Source organism: Aquarana catesbeiana, linkage group LG02, assembly GCF_042186555.1.
Source record: "Aquarana catesbeiana isolate 2022-GZ linkage group LG02, ASM4218655v1, whole genome shotgun sequence".
Taxonomy (NCBI): domain Eukaryota; kingdom Metazoa; phylum Chordata; class Amphibia; order Anura; family Ranidae; genus Aquarana; species Aquarana catesbeiana.
Window position 1 is genome coordinate 315,055,536 of NC_133325.1, and position 21,183 is coordinate 315,076,718.

At 44.2% G+C, this 21,183-nt stretch overlaps 1 protein-coding gene across 1 annotated transcript; it reads left to right on the top strand.

The window, feature by feature from the left end:
* Positions 1–630: 630 nt before the first annotated feature.
* Positions 631–15,363, top strand: LOC141126916 (uncharacterized). Its single transcript, XM_073612978.1, has 3 exons — positions 631–1,505; positions 1,788–1,980; positions 15,236–15,363. Exons 1-3 carry the CDS (start codon positions 1,056–1,058, stop codon positions 15,361–15,363), a joined length of 771 nt encoding a protein of 256 aa, XP_073469079.1. The 5' UTR covers positions 631–1,055.
* Positions 15,364–21,183: the final 5,820 nt, after the last annotated feature.

Genomic DNA, 21,183 nt, shown 5'->3' on the forward strand with positions numbered 1-21,183 from the left:
AAAGATCGTTTAAAACGATGAACAAAAAATCGGATAGGAAGGAAAAGCACATGGAGCAGTATACAAGGTAATAAACACAAGAGAAAAACACGACAAGTACTTACTTTTTTTAAGAACTTTCCGGATACGTCGGTATTGATCCGGCTCCCTGAGTTTCAGGTCAGACCATCTTTTTCGCAGTTGATCTTTGGAGCGCTGGACCCCAAAAGATGCCTGCAAAGTCTCCACGACCTTCGCCATTATTTTGGCCTTGCGCAAATTTGGCCGTGCGTACGACCCATATTTGCCATCATAGTCGTCTTTGTGAAGAATGGCCACCATCTCCACCATCTCTTTAAAACTCATATTAGAGGCCTTAAATCTAGGCCTCATAGATTTCGCTGACGTTCCAGCCTCCGGGCTGTCTCCACTACCTGAGGTCGTCAACATTTCAGGTGTCTCCGCCATTCTTTAACTCCACTACGCGCCGTAACAAAAAATGGGCGGAGAACATGAGTTAAAATCGAACGTCAGGGGCGGACGACGCAGGCGGAGTTTCACACATGAGTAGTGTATAAAGAGGGGCCTTGCGCACGTGTCGTACGTACGTTCTGTGCGTCGAATTAGGGGGCGGAGAGCATGAGTTAATTTCGAACGTCAGGGGCGGGCGACGCAGGCGGAGTTTCACACATGCGTAGTGTATAAAGAGGGGCCTTGCGCACGTGTCGTACGTACGTTCTGTGCGTCGAATTAGGGGGCGGAGAACATGAGTTAATTTCGAACGTCAGGGGCGGGCGACGCAGGCGGAGTTTCACACATGCGTAGTGTATAAAGAGGGGCCTTGCGCACGTGTCGTACGTACGTTCTGTGCGTAGGTGATAGTGGACCAGGACGTTACAAAACGAAGGTAATTTTAAATATATTTTTTATGGGTTTTATGGTCATGACTTTGTAGCAAGCGGCCTATATGGCTTGATAGATTGATGAGGCCTACATAGGGAGAAGATGATGAGGGGTTAGCCGAAACCTATAATAAAAGTGTTTTTTGTCTTGTGACTTCATCTTTTCCAGATATAATGAATCCCCTATTTAAGGATCCAGAGTTCCTTACATCTTTTATTTCCAAATATCGAGAGATGAGGAATTTGTGGGAGGTGAAACACCCTCAGTATTATGCTAAGCATGTGAGGAAGTCAACGCTGGAGAGACTTCTGGCCTTTGTCCAGGCGACCATCCCGGAAGCAACAATGGAGACATTGCTCAAGAAAATTGGGGTCTTGAGGAACATGTATAAGAGGGAGCATAAGAAGATCCAGGAATCAAGGAGATCAGGAGCATCAGCAGATGATGTTTATGTACCCAGGCTGTGGTACTATAATCAACTCCGTTTTCTGGATGACCAGAATGAAGCCAGGCCATCACTTTCAACCCTTCCCTCCACCCTTCCCTCCACCCCAGCAGAGGCTGATGAGGAGCAAGCTGGGTCTTCCATCCTGGATGAACCAGATATGACCATCTGGAGTCAGGTAAATTATTTGAACAAATATTTACTGTACTAATATTAATGATGTTAACTGGATGTTATAATTGTCTAAAATAATTTGGCACTCAAAATTGTGTATACATATCAATTGACAGTAGTGGCTAAATATGTTTGGCACCTGCTTGAAATAATTAGGGTGTCTGATTAGACTCTTTTATTAAAGAGAAGTATTCACATTGAATTTGCTATTCATGAGAAGCAAACTGTGTGTCATTGATGAACCCAAAAAAATATACTCAAACTATTGTCCTTTTTTTATACACAGGATGAGTCCATCCAGGAGGAATGTGGGGAAAGTGGCAGGCAGGAGGAGACCAGGCCCATGGACAGCCTGGAGGAGGCCAGATTCACCATCATCCTGGAGGAGGCTGGGCCCAGTGTCAGGCAGGAGGTGGCTGCTCCCAGTGAGGTGGCTGCTCCCAGTGAGGTGGCTGGGCCAAGTGAGGTGGCTGGGCCAAGTGAGGTGGCTGGGCCAAGTGAGGTGGCTGGGCCCAGTAGGAGCCTGACCGAATCCCAAGTGCCTCCCCTCCACCTTCCCAAAAAAAGGGCCAGGAAGGGGATGGTCACACAGGACGCATCCCTGCGCCTCATGCAAGAGGCCACCCGTTTTTTAAGGAGCCCCCCCGAAGCGGAAGAATCCTATGGCTGCTACTTAGCCAGCAGGCTTCTTCAGATGAATAGGGAGCAGCGCCTCATTTGTGAGCGCCTATTTGGGGAAACAATCCATAAGGGGCTGCAGGGCACGCTAACACAAAACACCCAATACATGAGGCAGCCCCCCCTCCTCCTCCTCCTCCTCCTCCTCCTCCTCCTCCTCCTCCTGCCACAACTGAAACACCAGAGCCACAGCCTCAAAAGAAGGCTACAGGGAAGGCTGCAGGGCAGCGTGGAGGAAAGGCTGCAGGGAAGAGAAGAAAGTGATGACTTGGGTTCAGTCTGGTCTGACAGAAGACGCAGGCTGTTGTAGGACCACAGTCTGGGGACATCTAGATCATCTGCTGGTGCTGTTGATCTCTGGGATTCTTGGACCAGATTGTGCTCCCTCTTATATGGACTCCGCAAGATCCCAATTTTCTGGTACACCGACTTTTTCCAGCGTTGACTTCCTCTTTATTTTATTTTGACCATGAATAAATGGATCATTTTTTGAGTTTAGCAAAAGACTTTTTATGTTTTTTCTTTGAAATCATTGATTTTTACACACAATGTTAAATTAACAAGGGACAACAATCTCATTGAGTTAGAAAAAAAACACACCAAAAATACATTACTAATGTTAATAATGTTCAAGTGGTAAGTCTTGAAAATCCAAAAATTTACGTAACCAAAAACGGTGCTTTGGGTTAACTTTATCTAAAAACTAAAAAATAATCACTATAAAAAAAAAAAAACAGAATAATGGGTTCTTTGTGGTAACTTTACAAACCTAAAAAAAAAAAAGGGGAAAAAGTATTATTAGTATGGAAACATTGTTTTTAAAATGCATACTATATCATTCATGAGATCAAAGAGAAAAAGAATCCAGAAATCAGTTTGGGAGAACTCTGATTATGAACAGCAAAACACCTTCGTTCTTTATAGAGCCTTCGTAAAGAAGAAATAAAATGCGCTGCATTCAACGATCACAGATTTTGCAGCGTGATGAATGTGCTACCTACAATACGAACACTAGTTTTACTAGACCGAGTGCTTCCGTTTAGTTTTTGCTTATGAGCATGCGTCGTTTTTTTGTCCGTCGGACTAGCATACAGACGAGCGGACTTCGGGGTCCGTCGTACTTACGACGTAAAGATTTGAAGCATGCTTCAAATCTAAAGTCCGTCGGATTTGAGGCTAAAAAAGTCCGTTGAAAGTCCGGAGAAGCCCACACACGATCGGATTACCGGCCAGCTTTAGTCTGTCAGCGTCCGTTGGACTTTTGTAGACGAAAAGTCCGACCGTGTGTACGCGGCATTAGTGCTGGTACACATAGTGAACTCTCTGCCCAGATGTGGACCAAGGGGCACACCAGGAGACTACACAAGCTTATGCAAACACCTCTCCCCTCTCTTTCTGAGGGCATTCCACCAATGAGGTTGGACCTGCTGCGTAACCTAAGAGGAAACGCCAAGTAGCACAACATGCAGTTCCTTGACCAGGTACTGTATTTATTAAATGGCAACACATCCAGGGGCATATTTTATTAGGGGACAACCTCCCAAAAGCAGGAGGCACGAGACAATATAACCATACAGGTTCTGGTGAAAATAGAAGGAATGAATCAAAAGGCCCTACACCTGAATTATTGCACAGAACAGTAAAGTTTTCTTTAAGAGAGAAGGTATAGACACAAAACATTTCAACAAGTCTCTTTGGGCAATCTAGCCTTCCATGGATAGATCTTTAGGGGGTTTCCTCAAATGTAGGTGTCCCTGTCAGCCCGACTCCAACTCCTTAACCCAATCCCCATCCCAATTTCCCTTCCCCACCTACTCTTCGAAATTCAGCTTTCTTAGCTTTACTCTTCCCTTTGTGTCTATTACTTTCGTAGTACAAAATAAAAAGAAGAGAAGGTATACATGTGTCTCATTCCATATCCCAAATTTAATTTAAGAGCATTAGTCCTCATTTTAGGACAGTAGGGTTATTTTCTTTCTTTACAATCTTATTTTAAATAATCTTATTTAATGACACAACAAAGCTCTTAATTCACTCCCTGGTCATCTCTCGCCTCGACTATTGCAACTCCCTCCTCATTGGTTTACCTCTACATAGTCTATCCTCCCTCCAATCTATCATGAATGCTGCTGCCAGACTCATCCACCTTACCAACTGCTCTGTGTCTGCTACTCCTCTTTGCCAATCCCTCCACTGGCTTCCGCTCACCCAACAAATTATATTCAAAATACTAACTACTTATAAAGCCATCCACAACTCTGCCCCCAGCTACATCACTGACCTATGCTGCGTACACACGATCGGATTTTCCGATGGGAAATGTGTGATGACAGGCTGTTGGTGTAAAATCCGACCGTTTGTACGCCCCATTGGATAATTGTTGTTGGATTTTCCGTGGACAAATGTTGGATGGCAGGTTTTAAAATTTTCCGTGGACAAATGTCTGTTGTCGGACTTTCCGAGCGTGTGTACACAAGTCCGTTGGACAAAAGTCCAAAGTACAAACACGCATGATCGGAAGCAAGGACGAGCCAGACGCGGTTGATCTTGTAAACTAGCGTTCGTAATGGAGATTTAACATTCGTGATGTGGCAAATTATGAAATCTCGAAATGCAGCGCACATTCTCTTCTTCTTTAATGGGATAATAATGAAGCTGCTTTGCTGGTGATACTGATGGAGTTATTGCAAACAAATTTTCAAAGGCTTTTTTTTTCTAGTGATAGCAAGAATAATTTTATTATGCTTTTTTTTTTTTTGGGGCAAGTTACCACAACACCATTATCCCGTAGTTTTTAAGATCAAAGATACAACTATGTTGGTGTCCCTTGTCAATTTTACCTTGTATTTTTTTTAAGACTCCTTTCACACTGAGCCGCCCCAGGCATCAGCGGTAAAGCGGCAATATTTTTAGCGCCGCTTTACTGTCGTTTTAGCGGTGCTATTCGCCCACTAGCGCGGTGGTTTTAACTCCCCACTAGCAGCCAAAAAGGGGTTAAATCCGCCCGTAAAACACCGCTGCAGCGGCGCTTTGCCGGCAGTATGCTGCCGCTGCAAAGAAGCTGCTGGCAGGACTTTTTGTGACACCCTGCCAGCGCAGCGCCCCAGTGTGAAAGCATTCGAGCTTTCACACTGGGTTTGCAGCTGAGGCTTTTTTCAGGTGCTATGCAGGTGCTATTTTTAGCTCTGTAGCGCCTGAAAAACACCTCCAGTGTGAAAGGGGTCTAAATGTAACTTGTCATTTGAAGTAAAACACATAGCCCAGTATTATTCTCCATATTTTTTTTATTGTGCATAAAAAAAAGAAAACAAATAAAATTAGACATGCTATCTGCCAATAGAACTTAACCAAAAAGTGCATTCTATGCATCCAAAAATATAGAAAATATAACAAATCAAATCATTATTATTCAACCAAAAAAATAAAATAAAAGCCTCATGCATGTGTCCTGCTTCTTAATATAGGAGGTCAACAATGCCAAGAGTTGGTGAAAGCAGGGGTCCATCATCTGGAGATAATTCCGAAAATCATTTGGAGTATTCTTCTGGAGCTCCCGCAGCAAAGGCATATGACATAATTGGTCGCGATTAATAAAGCAACCAATTTTTGGTCCAAGAAATCCTCCTCCTCCTGTTCCTGGACTGGACTTGGATCAAAGCAATAACTCCAAGGCCAATAATAAATAACATGTTATCTCCTCCGATTCCGCAACATAGCTGGTTGACAAACAACCGTTCAGAAATGAACTGAAAAGCGCAAAATGAAAAGCACGAATCAACACTCACCAAACTTCTACTAACACGAAATTAGCATCCAAAGGGTGACACTAAAGAGCTGAAAAACCATGTAGTACGTCCATGTGCCCCTCCCTTCTAGATTGTAAGCTCCAACGGGCAGGGCCCTCTGATTACTCCTGTATTGAATTATATTGTAACTGTACTGTCTGCCCCCATGTTGTAAAATGCTGCACAAACTGTTGGCACTATATAAATCCTGAATAATAATAATAATAATATTTACAAGTTAATTAAGGTATTTTACCAGCAATCCTCTGTTATTGTCCAGATCTTGTTTTGTCAGTTAGTTTAACTGATAGAGCAAATCCCATTTTCACCCTCCCCCTCTCCGTAAACATGTGGCTGTGAAGGTTTTACGAATGTTTCTTGGCAAAGCATTACTGAGAACAGCTGCCAATGACTCCAGCTAACTACTTTTATCTGCTGCAAGGACAACAAGCTGGGTGATATCCCAAAGGACATCTGAATACTCCAGAGTCTGATTCAGCACATTCCACCGGAAAAACCATGTCATTGAAAAATAGTCGGTTATCTAATACGGGATCTCAATTTTACATCCAATCCTGTCAGTACTGAAATTTTGAGTTTTTATTTTTTCTTATTATTTGATCAAATTAAAATCGTATAATGTTCAGTGAGATTTGGTTAGAAATGTATATATGAAGATTTATCATTAAAAGAAGGAGGGGTTGATACTGTATGTCTTGCTGTCTGTGCCCTCATTTGGGAGATGTTTACTAACCCTTTGTCCATGGAAACCTAGAAGAGTGATGGTAGATAAAGACATAGTGGCTCATTCATTGTGTCCTTTTTTTAATTTTTTTGTTTGTTGTCTTTTGTTTTTTTTAAAAAATTCAGATTGAGAGCTGATATTTGATGGATGTCATTCTGAACAGGATGTGTGGGGAAATCCACCCATCTCCAATAGCACAGACAGGAAGTAACACACAGGTAAATATATAGAGATTTCTGCCGTCCCACTGGGGAAAATTAAAAAAAAAGCAGAGGCTGACAGGCATCAGTCCAGGCACCTGGCGGATCCAGACTTTATTGTTGTGATGACGCAGTGCCTGGACTGATTTCTGTTATGTTAGCAGAGAGCGGACTTCAGACCGCTCTTTGCTGAAAACTGGTTACAGGAGTGCAAAACAAATTGCACTGCCGTGACCCATAGGAGAATCCCAGCCAAACGAGCTCAGGCTGGACTTCTCCTTTAATGCAGAGAATGCATTAAGGTAAAAATAAACCTCCTGCCTTTCCAACCACTTTTATGCCCCGTACACACGGTCGGACATTGATCGGACATTCCGACAACAAAATCCTAGGATTTTTTCCGACGGATGTTGGCTCAAACTTGTTTTGCGTACACACGGTCGCACAAAGTTGTCGGAATTTCCGATCGCCAAGAACGCGGTGACGTCAACCGCGTACGACGAGACTAGAAAAGGCCAGTTCAGAACCAAGCGCGGCATCCTTTGGGCTCCTTTTGCTAATCTTGTGTTAGTAAAAGTTTGGTGAGAGACGATTCGCGCTTTTAGACTCGTGGCTTTCAGATCGTTTTCTGTGGTTCAGTTTGTGCTTGTGGGTTTGTATCTGCTCTTCAGTGCGTGCAAGCAAGCTTGCGTGACTCAGTCATTGTGTTCTTGTTCGTTCGTTACTGTTTTTTCAGGTCGCTTTTCACAGGCCTTGCTGTTCTTCAGTGCGTACTGTTACTTCGTTTTGAGCAGCCGACCGTTTTCTAGCCATGTTGCGTATACGTACTCCTCGTAGAGTTCGTGCTGTGTGGGGGCTTGGTGTTGGGGTCCTGGCCTTGACACAAGTCCAGTCCATGAACAGGGTGGGGAGGAGTTCATGGACCAAGAATTGGTTGCTTCAGCGTGACCAGTCCTGTCATATGCCTTTGCTCCGTGAGATCCTTGAGAATAATCCTGATGATTTCAGGAACTTTCTCCGGACGACGGACCCCGTTTTTCACCATTTGTTGGCTTTGCTGACCCCCTATATCAGCAGGCAGGATACCTGCATGAGGCAAGCCATCACTCCGGAGCAGAGGCTCGTCGCTACCCTGCGGTACTTGGCGACAGGGAGAAGCCTGCAGGACCTCAAGTTCTCGACAGGCATCTCCCCCCAGGCTCTGGGGATCATTATCCCAGAGACCTGTTCTGCCATCATCCAGGTCCTGCAGAAGGAGTATATTAAGGTAAGATTTTTATCCTTTAATATCACATTTTATTGTATATAATGTTTGCTAATGTATTGTATTTCTTTCCTCATTCCCTAATTACCATGATTGGAATATGCTGTGAATGTCCCCTTTGTCCTCATGCATGCTGGTATTTTTTTTTTTTTGTCCTTCATACATATTTGCCTTCACTTACCTCCCCAGCATGGTCTCCTGCCCTATATTCACCTCATGTAGTCACTTAACAATGTATTTTATCAGCTCCATAGTAGTGCTTTACCCCAAACACCCCCTAAAATGTTTTTAAATGTGATTTGTGCTTTAAATTCAGGCAGAGTGCCAGAGGCTTTTTTTTGTGGTGTCCCCAAATCATTTTTAACCCTCCCTCCCCCCAACTGCTAAGTCAGCTGATACCAATTCTCTATCTATCCTCAATCATCTATCTGCTGACTTTGCCAAATCCATACACACTATACCCATCTCTTTTGTGGTCAGATTTATTGATGAATTCCCCAAAGCATGTAGTGCAAGGGCCTGCCGGTATACTTTCAAATGGTACTGTTTAAAGTTTTTGTATCCTATTATTATCTTGATAGGTAATAGCAGAATGTCCAAATGTGCTCAAATGTGTACAGTGTGTATTTATATCTTTGTATTATGACACTTCTTACCTGTCCAGTGGGCTGCCAATAGTGTAACTAAGTAGGGGCTGGCCAAAGTAATACCCATTATTTAGGCATTCATCTATCAATGAAGTAGAGAGGGTTACCTGTCCAAGATCCCCCCCCCTATAATGTTAGAAATGGCCCATGAGAGGGGGGGATATGATAGGTGTACCTTATACTTTGGTGTTGTAAAATTCCCCTTAATAAATGTTATCTGGATGTTGGCCAAGAATGTTTGTGTCTAATCTGCTTTCCATGTTTATGTGCAAAAATACTAATTTATTTTTGTTTTCCTCAACAGTTTCCTTCCACGCCACAGGAATGGCAGACTGTGGCCTCCCACTTTGCCCAGCGGTGGGACTTTCCTAACTGCGGAGGGGCAATTGATGGGAAACACGTCCACATCGTCCCACTACCCAACTCGGGGTCGTACTATTATAATTACAAGGGGTTCAATAGTATTGTGATGTTGGCAGTGGTGTCGGCTAATTACGAGTTCCTGTATGTGGACGTGGGGAAGAATGGTGGGATGTCCGATGCCCAGACGGAGTTTTACAGGCGTCTCCAGAATGGCAGCTTGGACTTGCCACCTCCAGAAGAGAATGTGGAAGGACTCACATTCTTCTTCGTTGCGGATGAAGCATTTGCGCTGGGGGACCATCTTATGTGGCCATTCCCGATGAGGACCCTCACCCCGGACCAGAGGGTTTTTAATTACCGGCTGGCCAGAGCCAGAAGAGTGGTGGAGAACACATTTGGAATCATGGCCAGCCGGTTCCGCCTATTTCTTACACCCATCCATATGGCGGAGTATAAACTGAATCATATAATCCTGGCGTGCTGTGTTCTACATAACTTTTTACGGCAACATTCTGCCAACTATGCTGGCTCAGTTGGGCCTGAGGCCGGAATTATAAATGAAACAACCCTGACGGCGCTTGAAAGTGGCCGTCCTGGCTTGCCCTCCCTGAGTGCCCGTGATGTCCGGCTAAGATACCTTGAGTTCTTTGCGGGTAGGGGGGCCATCAATATGCCAGACAATTTGTGAAACCTTGATCAAATAAAAAAAAAATTAAGCAAATCTTTGGTGACATTTACTGCTTGTGTTTGTTTTAGCTGACCCTGACCGAAATGTGGTGAGTCCTGAAAATGGCGTGATTGTGTAACCTTATACAAAGCACTGTTGGGTGTTATTTACTAAAGGCAAATACACTTTGCACTACAAGTGCGCTTGAAAATGCACTGAAACTGCACTTGTAGTGCAAAGTGGATTTGCCCTTAGGAAATAACACCCATTGTCACAGAAAGCAGCAATTACATCACCACAAAAGTGTTGTAGTGTTGAGACAATAATCCACAAATTCTTGATTAACAATCGTTTTAATACCTGCACAATCACATATGCATTTAGAAAAGGTTTTTAAAACAAACCAACATGTTTGTTGTATAACAATTTTTGGGGTGGCATTATCAAAAATAGAAATGCCCATTTTAGATAAAACAGGCATGTTTCAAAACAACAAGAAAGACACAAATCTTGAACTTACAAAGTTCACGTATGGTAAAACTTGAAGGCAATATCAGACATGAGTATTTAGGAACTGTGTTTGATATTGCGTTCAGATGGGGTGAAGTCACCAAAGGAAAAGCCAAATTTTGAAGATGCACACCAATTTACGAATGTCAACATGTGCTAGCTGTCATCACGGGGGATCAAGGGACGTGTTTTGGGGGAGCAACCCCTTCCTCTCAGCTACTTTATTATTGAGGAAGGGGTTGCACCCCCAAAACGCGTCCATTGATCTCCCGTGATGGCAGATAGCACATGTTGACACACTGTGTGCATCCTCAAAATTTGGCTTTTCTAAAAATCGCTTAAACATTTTTAACTTTGTAGCACACAAAAAAACAAAGGGATTTGGAGGGGTTTTACACTCTCCCCAAAACATCAATAATGTTATTATTTTTTGAATAACATCATTGATGTTTTTCTTGATGTTTTCCAAAGCTAAATTACACCCCATGATCTCCCCAATCAGGATCTGTGCACTTTCCGAGGTGAAATGCCCTGGATCCACAACATCACGATCACCTAAAAAGAGAGAAACCCAAAAAAAACAGGTATTATAAATATGCCGGCATCCATCTCTTACGTGAGCCTGTGGTCGCAGACACTCACCTGTTGTGGTGACAATTTCCACCACGTCTTCTTCCTCCTCCTGCTCTTCTTGGGTTGGGGGTATTTCCCCTTCTTCCCGAGGTGGGGGGTCTGTGGTCTCCTCGGATGAGGATAATTATCACACAGATATTTGATGGCCGAAATATAAAGATGAAACATTGCTTGGAAGTGGTGTACAATTGTCTATTTTGGCAGAGTTCCAAGATGTAGAATTTTTATTGTCCGTTGCCAAGCTTCAAGACTTTACCTGTTTTGTACAAGCTTCAGAGATGGAGACCCCCCTATAGTATACACAGGAGCACCTGTGTGGGCCCCCTAATAAAAAGGGTGTTCTGGTGTCCCACACTAGTGCTCCAGCGTCCAGATGTGAAAACAGCTGCTGAGTGTCCTCTCCTTACACAGAATCTAGTTTGCATTTCATTCTAGTAACAAACCCATCTACACAACCAAATATTTTTCATACAAGTAGGCCCTAAAAAATGTGGGCAAATGCATATGGCCTAAACATTGGTGTTTTATAGGCCGAAAGAAAAATGTTTGATACGAACGAATAATGTGCCCATGAACATGAAAGTTGCCATTTTAAACTGTACAACACTTAAGAAAAGCACATGGAGCAGCACGAACATAATAAAGACAAAAAGAATAGGAACACAGCACAACTACTTACTTTTTTGCAGCAATCTCCGGATCTTTCTGTACTGCTCGGGCTCTCTTAATTTCAGGTCTGACCACCGCTTCCTGAGCTGATCTTTCGATCGTCGTACCCCGAAATTCCAGTGCGCACTTTCGCCATGATCTTGGCCTTTCTGATATTGGGGTTGGGGTAAGGTCCATAATTCCCATCAGGATGTCGACCATCTCCAACATCTCACCAAAGGACATATTTGAGGCCTTAAATCGTCTCCTTCTGGATCGGGACGTTTCCGGATCCGGGCTTTCCTCCTCCTCCTCGTTGCTATAATTAGCACGCACCTGCTCTGACTCCGCTATGTGCTCTTCACCCACTGCACCGAACGAAAAGGGGCGGGGAATAGACTAGAAAGAATGTCAGGGGCAGGCGGAGTTACTCGCATGCGCAGTGTGTATAAAGCGTAACACGCGTGCGTAGTATGTACGATCTGTGAGCGGAGGAAGGAGTATCGGAGGCGCCGATTGTGATAACGAAGGTAAGAGCCAAACTTGGGCCTATATTGCTTCTAGATTGAGGCCTATATTGTAACTAGATTAGGAGAGTTTTGCCTGACATTAGGGTTTGTCTTGTGTTGTGTCTTGCAGTGAAAATGGATATCTTGAAAGATACCGACTTTATGGCAATCTTCATAGATATGTTTAGGGAGCTGCCTTGTCTTTGGGAGATAAACCACCCACATTATAAGAACCAAACAAAGAGGAAGGCAGCACTGGATCAATTGCTGGAATTTGTGAAGACGGTGATCCCCACGGCAGACATGACCTATTTGAAGATCCTAATTGGTGGCCTGAGGAGCACTTATCTAAGGGAGCACAAGAAGGTCCAGGATTCCCAGAGATCCGGAGCAGCAGATGACATCTATGTCCCCAGGATGTGGTACTATGACAGGCTGCATTTTCTGGCAGGCCAGACTGAACCCAGGTCATCACTTTCCAGTCTTCCTTCCACGCTTCCTTCCCCCCCAGCTGAGGTTTCTGATGCCCAACCTGGGCCTTCCAGGCAGCAACATGTGGAGGAGCCCAGCTTGAGCCAGGTATAGCATTCCTCTAAATATTTCTGCTTGTCCAATCAATGATGTTAACTAGATGTTAGTTTGGAGTACTAATTTATGATTGTGATTGATGATGCAGAAACTAAAACCATGTCCCTTTTTCATACACAGGGAAGTCTCAGCCAGGAGGGGGCCGGCCCCAGCTTGCTGCCTGATATCCAGGTCCCTCCCAGCCACCTGCAAAGAGAAAGTGGCAGGAAGAGGAGTACCCTGGAGGAGGCTACCATAGGCCTCTTTTGGAAGGCTACAGAGGCCCTGGAAGCCCCCCACACTGTGGAGGAGGACTTTGCTGGTATAATTGCCTGCAAAATGCAGCGGATGGAGGAGTGCCAACAACTCATGTGTGAGTCCTTAATGTTGGAAGCTCTCAATAAGGGGTTGAGGGGCCAAATAACATCTGCTACCCACATTTGTGACCTCACACATGGTCCTCCTCCTCTTCCAGGTCCTACTACTCCTCCTCCTCCTCTTCCAGGTCCTACTACTCCTCCTCCTCCTCCTCCAGGTCCTACTCCTCCTCCTGCCACATCTCCAACACCAGAGCCACAGCCAGGAAGGAAGCGTGGAAAGAAGACCAGAAAGTGATGACCCTGGGTCCAGTCTGGTCTGGCAAAAGATGCAGGCTCTTGTAGTACCACAGCCTGGGGACACAGATGTCATCTGCTGCTTTCCGCATCTCGGGGACTTCTGGACCAGACTGCACTCCCTTACATATGGACTCCTCAGGCCACCAATTTTGATGTTAAATAATTGATTACTGCCCTGGGGGTCCCAGGCTTCGCCAATTTCTGCTGTTTATCCAGCGTTGCCTCCCTCTTTGTTTGGTTCTGAGCCCTTAATAAAGGATTTTTTGTTTCAATTATACTTGCCTATGTGTGTTTTCATTCAAAAAGGACAGTTTGTTTGTGAGGATTCAGGTACATTTCTAAAGTACAATGTGAAATTAACAAGAGACACCAACACCAAGCAATCTCCTTGAGATTAAATAATATAAGATATCAATGGTGTCGTGGTAACTTGACACACAAAACACACACAAAAATATTCTGGAGTAAAACTAAAAGTAACATAAAACAAAGATCAGCCTTAAAAAAAAATACAAACCTAAAAAAAATTTGAAACAATTATGCGTTAAAAGAAAAAAAAAAATAAAACAACCCAAAAATAATTTTGTCAGATGTGACAAATCAAAATATATTGAGGAAATCCCGATAAATAATAAAGAAAGAAGTTTGTGAGAAGTCTGTGTGAATCTGAGCAGCAAAACTACTTCATTCTTCTCACATTATAAAGAAGAAGAGAGTGCACTGTATAAACCATTTTTAACATTGCACCGTGACGAAAGTGTTGTATCCATTGCGATCGCTAATTTTACCAGACCGAGCGGTTCCGTCTCGGAAGTTCCTCTGAGCACGCGTGTGCGTCGGAACAGGTCACACACGGTCGGAATTGACGCGATCGGATTTTGTTGTTGGAAAATTTTATAGCCTGCTCTCAAACTTTGTGTGTTGGAAAATCCAATGGAAAATGTCAGATGGAGCCCACACACGGTCGGAATTTCCGACAACACGCTCCGATCTGACATTTTCCATCGGAAAGTCCGACCGTGTGTACAGGGCATTAGGCTACAACAAGAGCAAGAGAGTAATTGGTATCCACTAACATTTTAATAAAGCATCCCCAGCTGCTGCAAACTTTGACTTAGTTTGCTTATTCCTAGTGACATATACATTTTTAAATGAATTAGTTGTAAATCCCTTGATCTTATTATAAACACTTATGCCGCGTACACACGACCGGTTTTTCCGTCGGAGTTCCGCTGAAACGGACTTGCCTACACACAATCATACCAAAGTCCGATCGTTTAGAACGCGATGACGTACGATGGGACTAGTAAAAGGAAGTTCAATAGCCAGTAGCCAATAGCTGCCCTTGCATCGTTTTTGGTCCGTCAGAATAGCATACAGACGAACGTTTTTCCCGATAGAGATTGATTCCGTCGGAAAGATTTAAAACATGTTCTATTTCTAGGTCCGTCAGAATTTTCGAAAGAAAAAGTCCGATGAAGCATACACACGATCAGAATGTCCGATGGAATGATTCCGTCGGACCTTTTCTGCCGGAAAGTCCGGTCGTGTGTACGCGGCATTAGGAGTACCAGGCATGCTAGTATCTGGAGCTTGTTAGATAAGCTTTTGTATCATAGAAGGTTTGAAAAAGGAATTCCTGAGGGCTCCTAAGCCTTCGATAGATATTTTCATAAAACAGCAACATTCCCTGTAGCCTTTTCAGATGAAGTCATTTACTCTTGTTGCCTTTGATGCCATTTATCACCTGGACTTATAAACAAATGGCTTAATATGCCTAGTACCAGCCAATCAACACCATTTTGGCAGAGGATTCCTTAGTTAACCTGGGTTATTGACCCAAGTCAGATCTAGCTGTCCCGGATCCTGTGGGACTGTCAAGGGATTTGACTGTGTTCCAGGGCTCCAGGATAAGTCCTGCTTACAGGTGATGGAACCCTCATTCCAGCACCAGACTGCAACTGAACGCAAGCTTTGTCAGGCAGAGTATTCTGCAGCCCAAAAGTACCTAGTTCCAGCACGGATATGACTTGTTACAGCTGGCGGTGCAGGACACAGAAGTATCAAACTTTCAGGTAAGTAAATGCACTGGAAAAATGTGGCAAAACACTAATCTTTGAAAGGGATGGTGGGGAAAGAGTGCCTTAAATCAGACCCTGGCCATTCCCTGCTAACCATTTGGACACTGGCAGCCAGGGGTGACCCTGAACATAGCATGCACACAAGAAGATTTTTTTTTTTTTTTTAGAAAAAAGAAGTGGGTTGGAAGTGGATGACTGTGGGTAAGAGGGGACAAGTAGTCTGTGCTCTTATCCCCCCCCACCCCAGCAGTACTCCAATAGTCTGCACCACAAAGATGATGTAAAATCTATATTTATCCATTTAAAAGCATTTTTACAACCAGTAAACATTCCAAACGTTAAACCACCTATACATGTGCTATGCATGGTTGTTTACTCATTTTACTGCATATATAAAAGGATGGATTTTACTACAGCTTGGAAATGCAGACAAACTTGCAGAGTCATTTGAGCAAGCTAAATATTGGCGAGCTGGCTTAGTATTCCAGGGCGTCCTTCCTGATCAAAGGGTTCGAGGAATCCTTACATTTTATTAATGAGAGGAAGCTGGCAGGAAAAGAGTATATGGGAGAGAAGGAGATGGGAATTATCTACTGAGCACTAATGTTTGTGACTGAGCTCCCATGGACACGAATAAAAGGGACCGCTAACATCATGGTTGGGGCGTTCTTTATCGCTTCACATCCATGTTGGGGGGATTTTTTTTTACCCACTGACACCTATGCATTGAAGAACAGTAAAGATTAGGCATTTTTTTTCTTCCCCTGCCCAAGAGCATCAAGGCATTGTACCTCCCACGGGCTAACCATTTAAAATATACTATGCTATATTCTTCTGACCACTGCACTATGTAAGCTTTGATGTGTTTTACATATTTCACACCCCTTGCACTTTCTACACTCTGTTGTATGTTACATGCCCCTGACCATTGTACTCTGTAATGTGTGTTATACATTACGTACTCCTGGCCAAGGTGTTTATTACCTCAACAGCTGCTAGTTGCTAAATAGTCCCAAAATGTTTAAAGTGGTTGTAACCCTCAGACTTGAACGTACAAATCACATCTTTCTATATGGTGTACTTGCCTCTATCCTCTATCCAAAGCACTTAGTGATTTCCCTTTCTTGTCTCCTTCCACTGCTATCTGCATGAGTCACTGATGACAGGTTTTGCTGACTCCAAGAAATAGAGGGGGAGAAGGGAGGGAGCTCCGGCACACAGCCTGTTATTGACATCCTCATCTGTGCATTGTTACCTGTGTGTTGTTTTATAGAGGGAGGTGTGTCTCTTTCCTCCAATCAGGGCTCTGTGTGCTCTAGCTCTGCAGTGTGTGCCATGTCAGATCCCTGCTCCCTGTTTTCTGATGCTGAGAAAAAATCATTTAAGATGCGTGTGTTACAAGACAGTAGAGAATAGAGGGCTGCAGATAGACAGGTACAACTTATGGAGGAGGATTTGTTTCATCTCTGTGTATCACCTGAGGCTAGTTACTTCATTGAGTACATGTTATGCCTTGTACACACGACCGGACTTTCCGGCAGAAAAGGTCAGACGGAATCATTCCATCGGACATTCCGATCGTGTGTCGGCTTCATCTGACTTTTTCTTTCGAAAATTCTGACAGACCTAGAAATAGAACATGTTTTAAATCTTTCCGATGGAATCAATTCCTATCGGGAAAACCGTTAGTCTGTATGCTATTCAGACGGACCAAAAACGACGCAAGGGCAGCTATTGGCTACTGGCTATTGAACATCCTTTTTCTAGTCCCGTCATACGTCATCACGTTCTAAGCGATCGGACTTTGGTGTGATCGTGTGTAGGCAAGTCTGTTTCAGCGGAACTCCGTTGGAACTCTGTCGAAAAAAAACACCAGAGTTCATTCCGACGGAAAAAACGGTCATGTGTACGCGGCATTAGGGTTTACGACCACTTTAAATTACCCTCATGATTAAAGCCTGAGTCCACCTTGCACCCATATTTGCAGGAAAATAAATGTGTGTTTATTATTTTTTGCATAGGAGCCTAAAAAGCAATGCAGTCAAGATCATGGACCCCTGCAGACTCTTTCAGCAGTCGCTGGTCCATTCTTGAGCATATGTCCTTACAGGGCTGCATGGAGTAAGAATGAGGTACAAGTGTGGTCATCTATTGTGCTCCACTAATGTTAGAGCCCCCCCCCCGTACATCAGGGTCCCCAGAGAGCCCCCCCCCTTACATCAGGGTCTCCAGAGAGCCCCCCTTACATAAGGGTCCCCAGAGAGCCCCTTCCTTACATCAGGGTCCCCAGAGAGCCCCCCCCTTACTTAAGGGTCCCCAGAGAGCCTCCCCTTACATCAGGGCCCCCAGAGAGTCCCTCCTTACATCAGGGTCCCCAGAGGGCCCCCCTTACTTCAGGGTCCCCAAAGGGCCCCTCCTTGCATCAGGGTCCCCAGAGAGCCCCCCCTTACATCAGGGTCCCCAGAGAGCCCCCCTTACTTCAGGGTCCCCAGAGGCCCCCCATTACATCAGGGTCTCCAGACAGTCACCCCCCCCTTCCAGAGGTTCCCCTGTACCTGGCTGGTCTCCGCTGTTCACCTTGGACCCCCAGCACATCTCTGTACCCCCCCCCCCACATGGGGGGAGGTGGGATGCAGCGATCGGCAGCTCTATGGTGTCCACGGGCGGCGGGATCTCCCTGGGGCTTGTAGTTCTCTCTCCGACTGTATCCACTGGAGAGGGGAGGGGCCTCTGACCCGGGCATGTATCATCAAGAGTGTAGAAGCAGAGCGACTCACTGAAGAGTGAAGCCGATACATGCCCGGGTCAGAGACCCACCCCCCTCTCCGCTGTATACATTCGGAGAGAGAACTACAAGCCCCAGGGAGATCCTGCGGCTCGCGGGCACCATAGAGCTGCCAATCGCCGCCTCCCCACCTGCATGTTAAATGGACAGCCAGGGGTGCAGGGGGAGATGCCGGGTCTTGGGGCTCCCCACAGTGACAGAACAGGGCCCAGTCGCAAGTGCGACTGTAGGGACCCCTATAGTTCCGCCACTGACAGGGACTAAAACCTTGCCATCCTGACAGAGGGGGAGGTGGCTTGGCACCATGTTACTCCCTAAACATGGTAAGAAATGGTGGGCTCAAAGTGTTTGCTGTTAATATTCAGTGTGCATAAATGCATATGTAATGTTATACCCCGTCAGACTTTCCGATGGGAAATGTTGGATGTGAGCTTGTTGGCGGAAAGTCTGACCGTGTGTATGCTCCATCAGACAAATGTTGTCGGACTTTCCGCCAACAAATGTTGGCTAGCATGTTCTCAAATGTTTGTTGTCGGATTGTCCGATCGTGTGTACACAAGTCTGTTGGACAAAAGTCCAAAGTACAAACATGCATGCTCAGAAGCAGAAGCGGTCGGTCTCGTAAACTAGCGTTCGTAATGGAGAATTAACATTCGTGACGTGGCAAATTATGAAATCTTGAAATGCAGCGCACAATTCTCTTCTTCTTTAATGGGATAATAATGAAGCTGCTTTGCTGGTGATACTGATGGAGTTATTACAAACGAAGTTTCAAGGGCTTTTTTTTTCTAGTGATATCAAGAATAATATTATTATGCTTTATTTTATTTTTTTGGGGCAAGTTACCACAACACCATTATCCCGTAGTTTATAAGATCAAAGATACAACTATTTTGGTGTCCCTTGTTAATTTTACATTGTATTTTATAAAATGTAACTGCCTACTCCCAAACTGTCATTTGAAGTAAAACACATAGCCAAGTATTATTCTTCACAATTTTTTTATTGTGCATTAAAAAAAAAATTAGACATGCTATCTGTCAATAGAACTTAACCAAAAAGTGCATTCTATGCATCCAAAAATAGAGAAAATATACCAAATCAAATCATTATTCAACCCAAAAAATAATGTCAAAGCAATAACTCCAAGGCCAATAATAACACGTTATCTCCTCCGATTCCACAACATGTGTGGTTGACGAACGTCTGTTCAGAAACAAACTGAAAAGCGCTAAATGAAAAACGCAAAAAGAAAAGCGCGAATCAACACTCACCAAACTTCTACTAATACGAAATTAGCAGAAGGAGCACAAAGGGTGGCGCTAAAGAGCTGAAAAACAACGTAGTACATCTAGTACGTCACTACGTTCATAATTGTTGGCCAACATTTGTGTGACCGTGTGTATGCAAGACAAGTTTGAGCCAACACCCTTCAGAAAAGGTCCACAGTTTTGTTTTGAAAGTCCGATTGTGTGTACGAGGCTTAAGAGTTTAATTTAAAAAAAATCATTTGTGCTTAGCTTTACGTGTGTCATTGGGACTGTCACTTATAGCACAATGATTAAAGTGGTTCTAAAGTCTCAAGGTTTTTTTACCTTCATGCTTTCTATGCATGAAGGTAAAAAACCTTCTCTATGCAGCAGGCCCCCCCCCCCATATACTTACCTGAGCCCCATCGGGATTCAGCGATGTGTATGAGAGCCCAGGGACAGCCATTGGCTCCCGTTGCTGTCAACCACAGCCAGTGAGCCAATGAGGGGGCGGGGCCAAGCCACAGTTCTGTGTGTACAACTGTGGCATTTATGTGCAAGCCTCTTTAAACAAAAGGCCAGTATATAATGCAATGTAGCCACTTCCACTTTTTACCACTTTTTTGTGGGTGCAAATAGGACTTCAACATGGTGACAATATCACAAACTGTTTAGACATTCCATCGTTTCATATCTTCATATGTACAATTTTAGTGACTATGTTTAACCATTAATAAATAATTGTTTGCATTATAAATACTTTGTATATTCTTTCAACTATACTCTTATGTGCCTTTAAAGTCCGCCATAGGGGATATTTTCTTCTTTGCTTTCAATACTGGATGTGGCACTATACTGGCATAAGATTACCGTTCAATCCTTTTTGTCCACTTTTTACCATGGCGTGTGCATTATGTGACAGTTCGAATAATTTTACCGACATATGCAACAATTTCAGGTAGTTCCTAATAGCAACACTTTTACATTATGTTGCAACGGCTGCAAAACACTCATAAACTTTGATACGGTTGACCACCCCCTCCTCCTCAAAAAACTACACGCCTTTGGTCTCCGTGACTGTACACTTCGCTGGTTCTCTTCCTACTTATCCAACCGCACCTTTAGCGTTTCTTACAACTCTACTTCCTCCTCTCCTCTTCCTTTCTCTGTTGGGGTCCCTCAGGGTTCTGTTCTTGGACCTCTACTATTTTCAATCTACACTGCCTCCCTGGGTCAACTGATAGCCTCCCATGGCTTCCAATACCACCTCTATGCTGATGACACCCAAATCTATTTCTCTACCCCTCAGCTCACTCCCTCTGTCTCCTCACGTATCAGTAATTTACTCTCAGATATATCAGTCTGGATGTCTCACCACTTCCTTAAACTCAATCTAGCCAAAACCGAACTTATAATTTTTCCTCCCCCATATGCCTCTTCCCCTGATCTCTCTGTCAAAATCGATGGCACAACTATAAGCCAATCCCCACATGCCAAGGTTCTAGGTGTAGTCCTAGACTCTGAACTCTCCTTCAAGCAACACATCCAATCACTGTCCAAATCCTGCCGCCTCAACCTCCGCAACATCTCCAAAATACACCCCTTTCTAACCAATGACACAACAAAGCTCTTAATTCACTCGCTGGTCATCTCTCGCCTCGACTACTGCAACTCCCTTCTCATTGGCTTACCTCTACATAGTCTATCACCTCTTCAATCCATTATGAATGCCG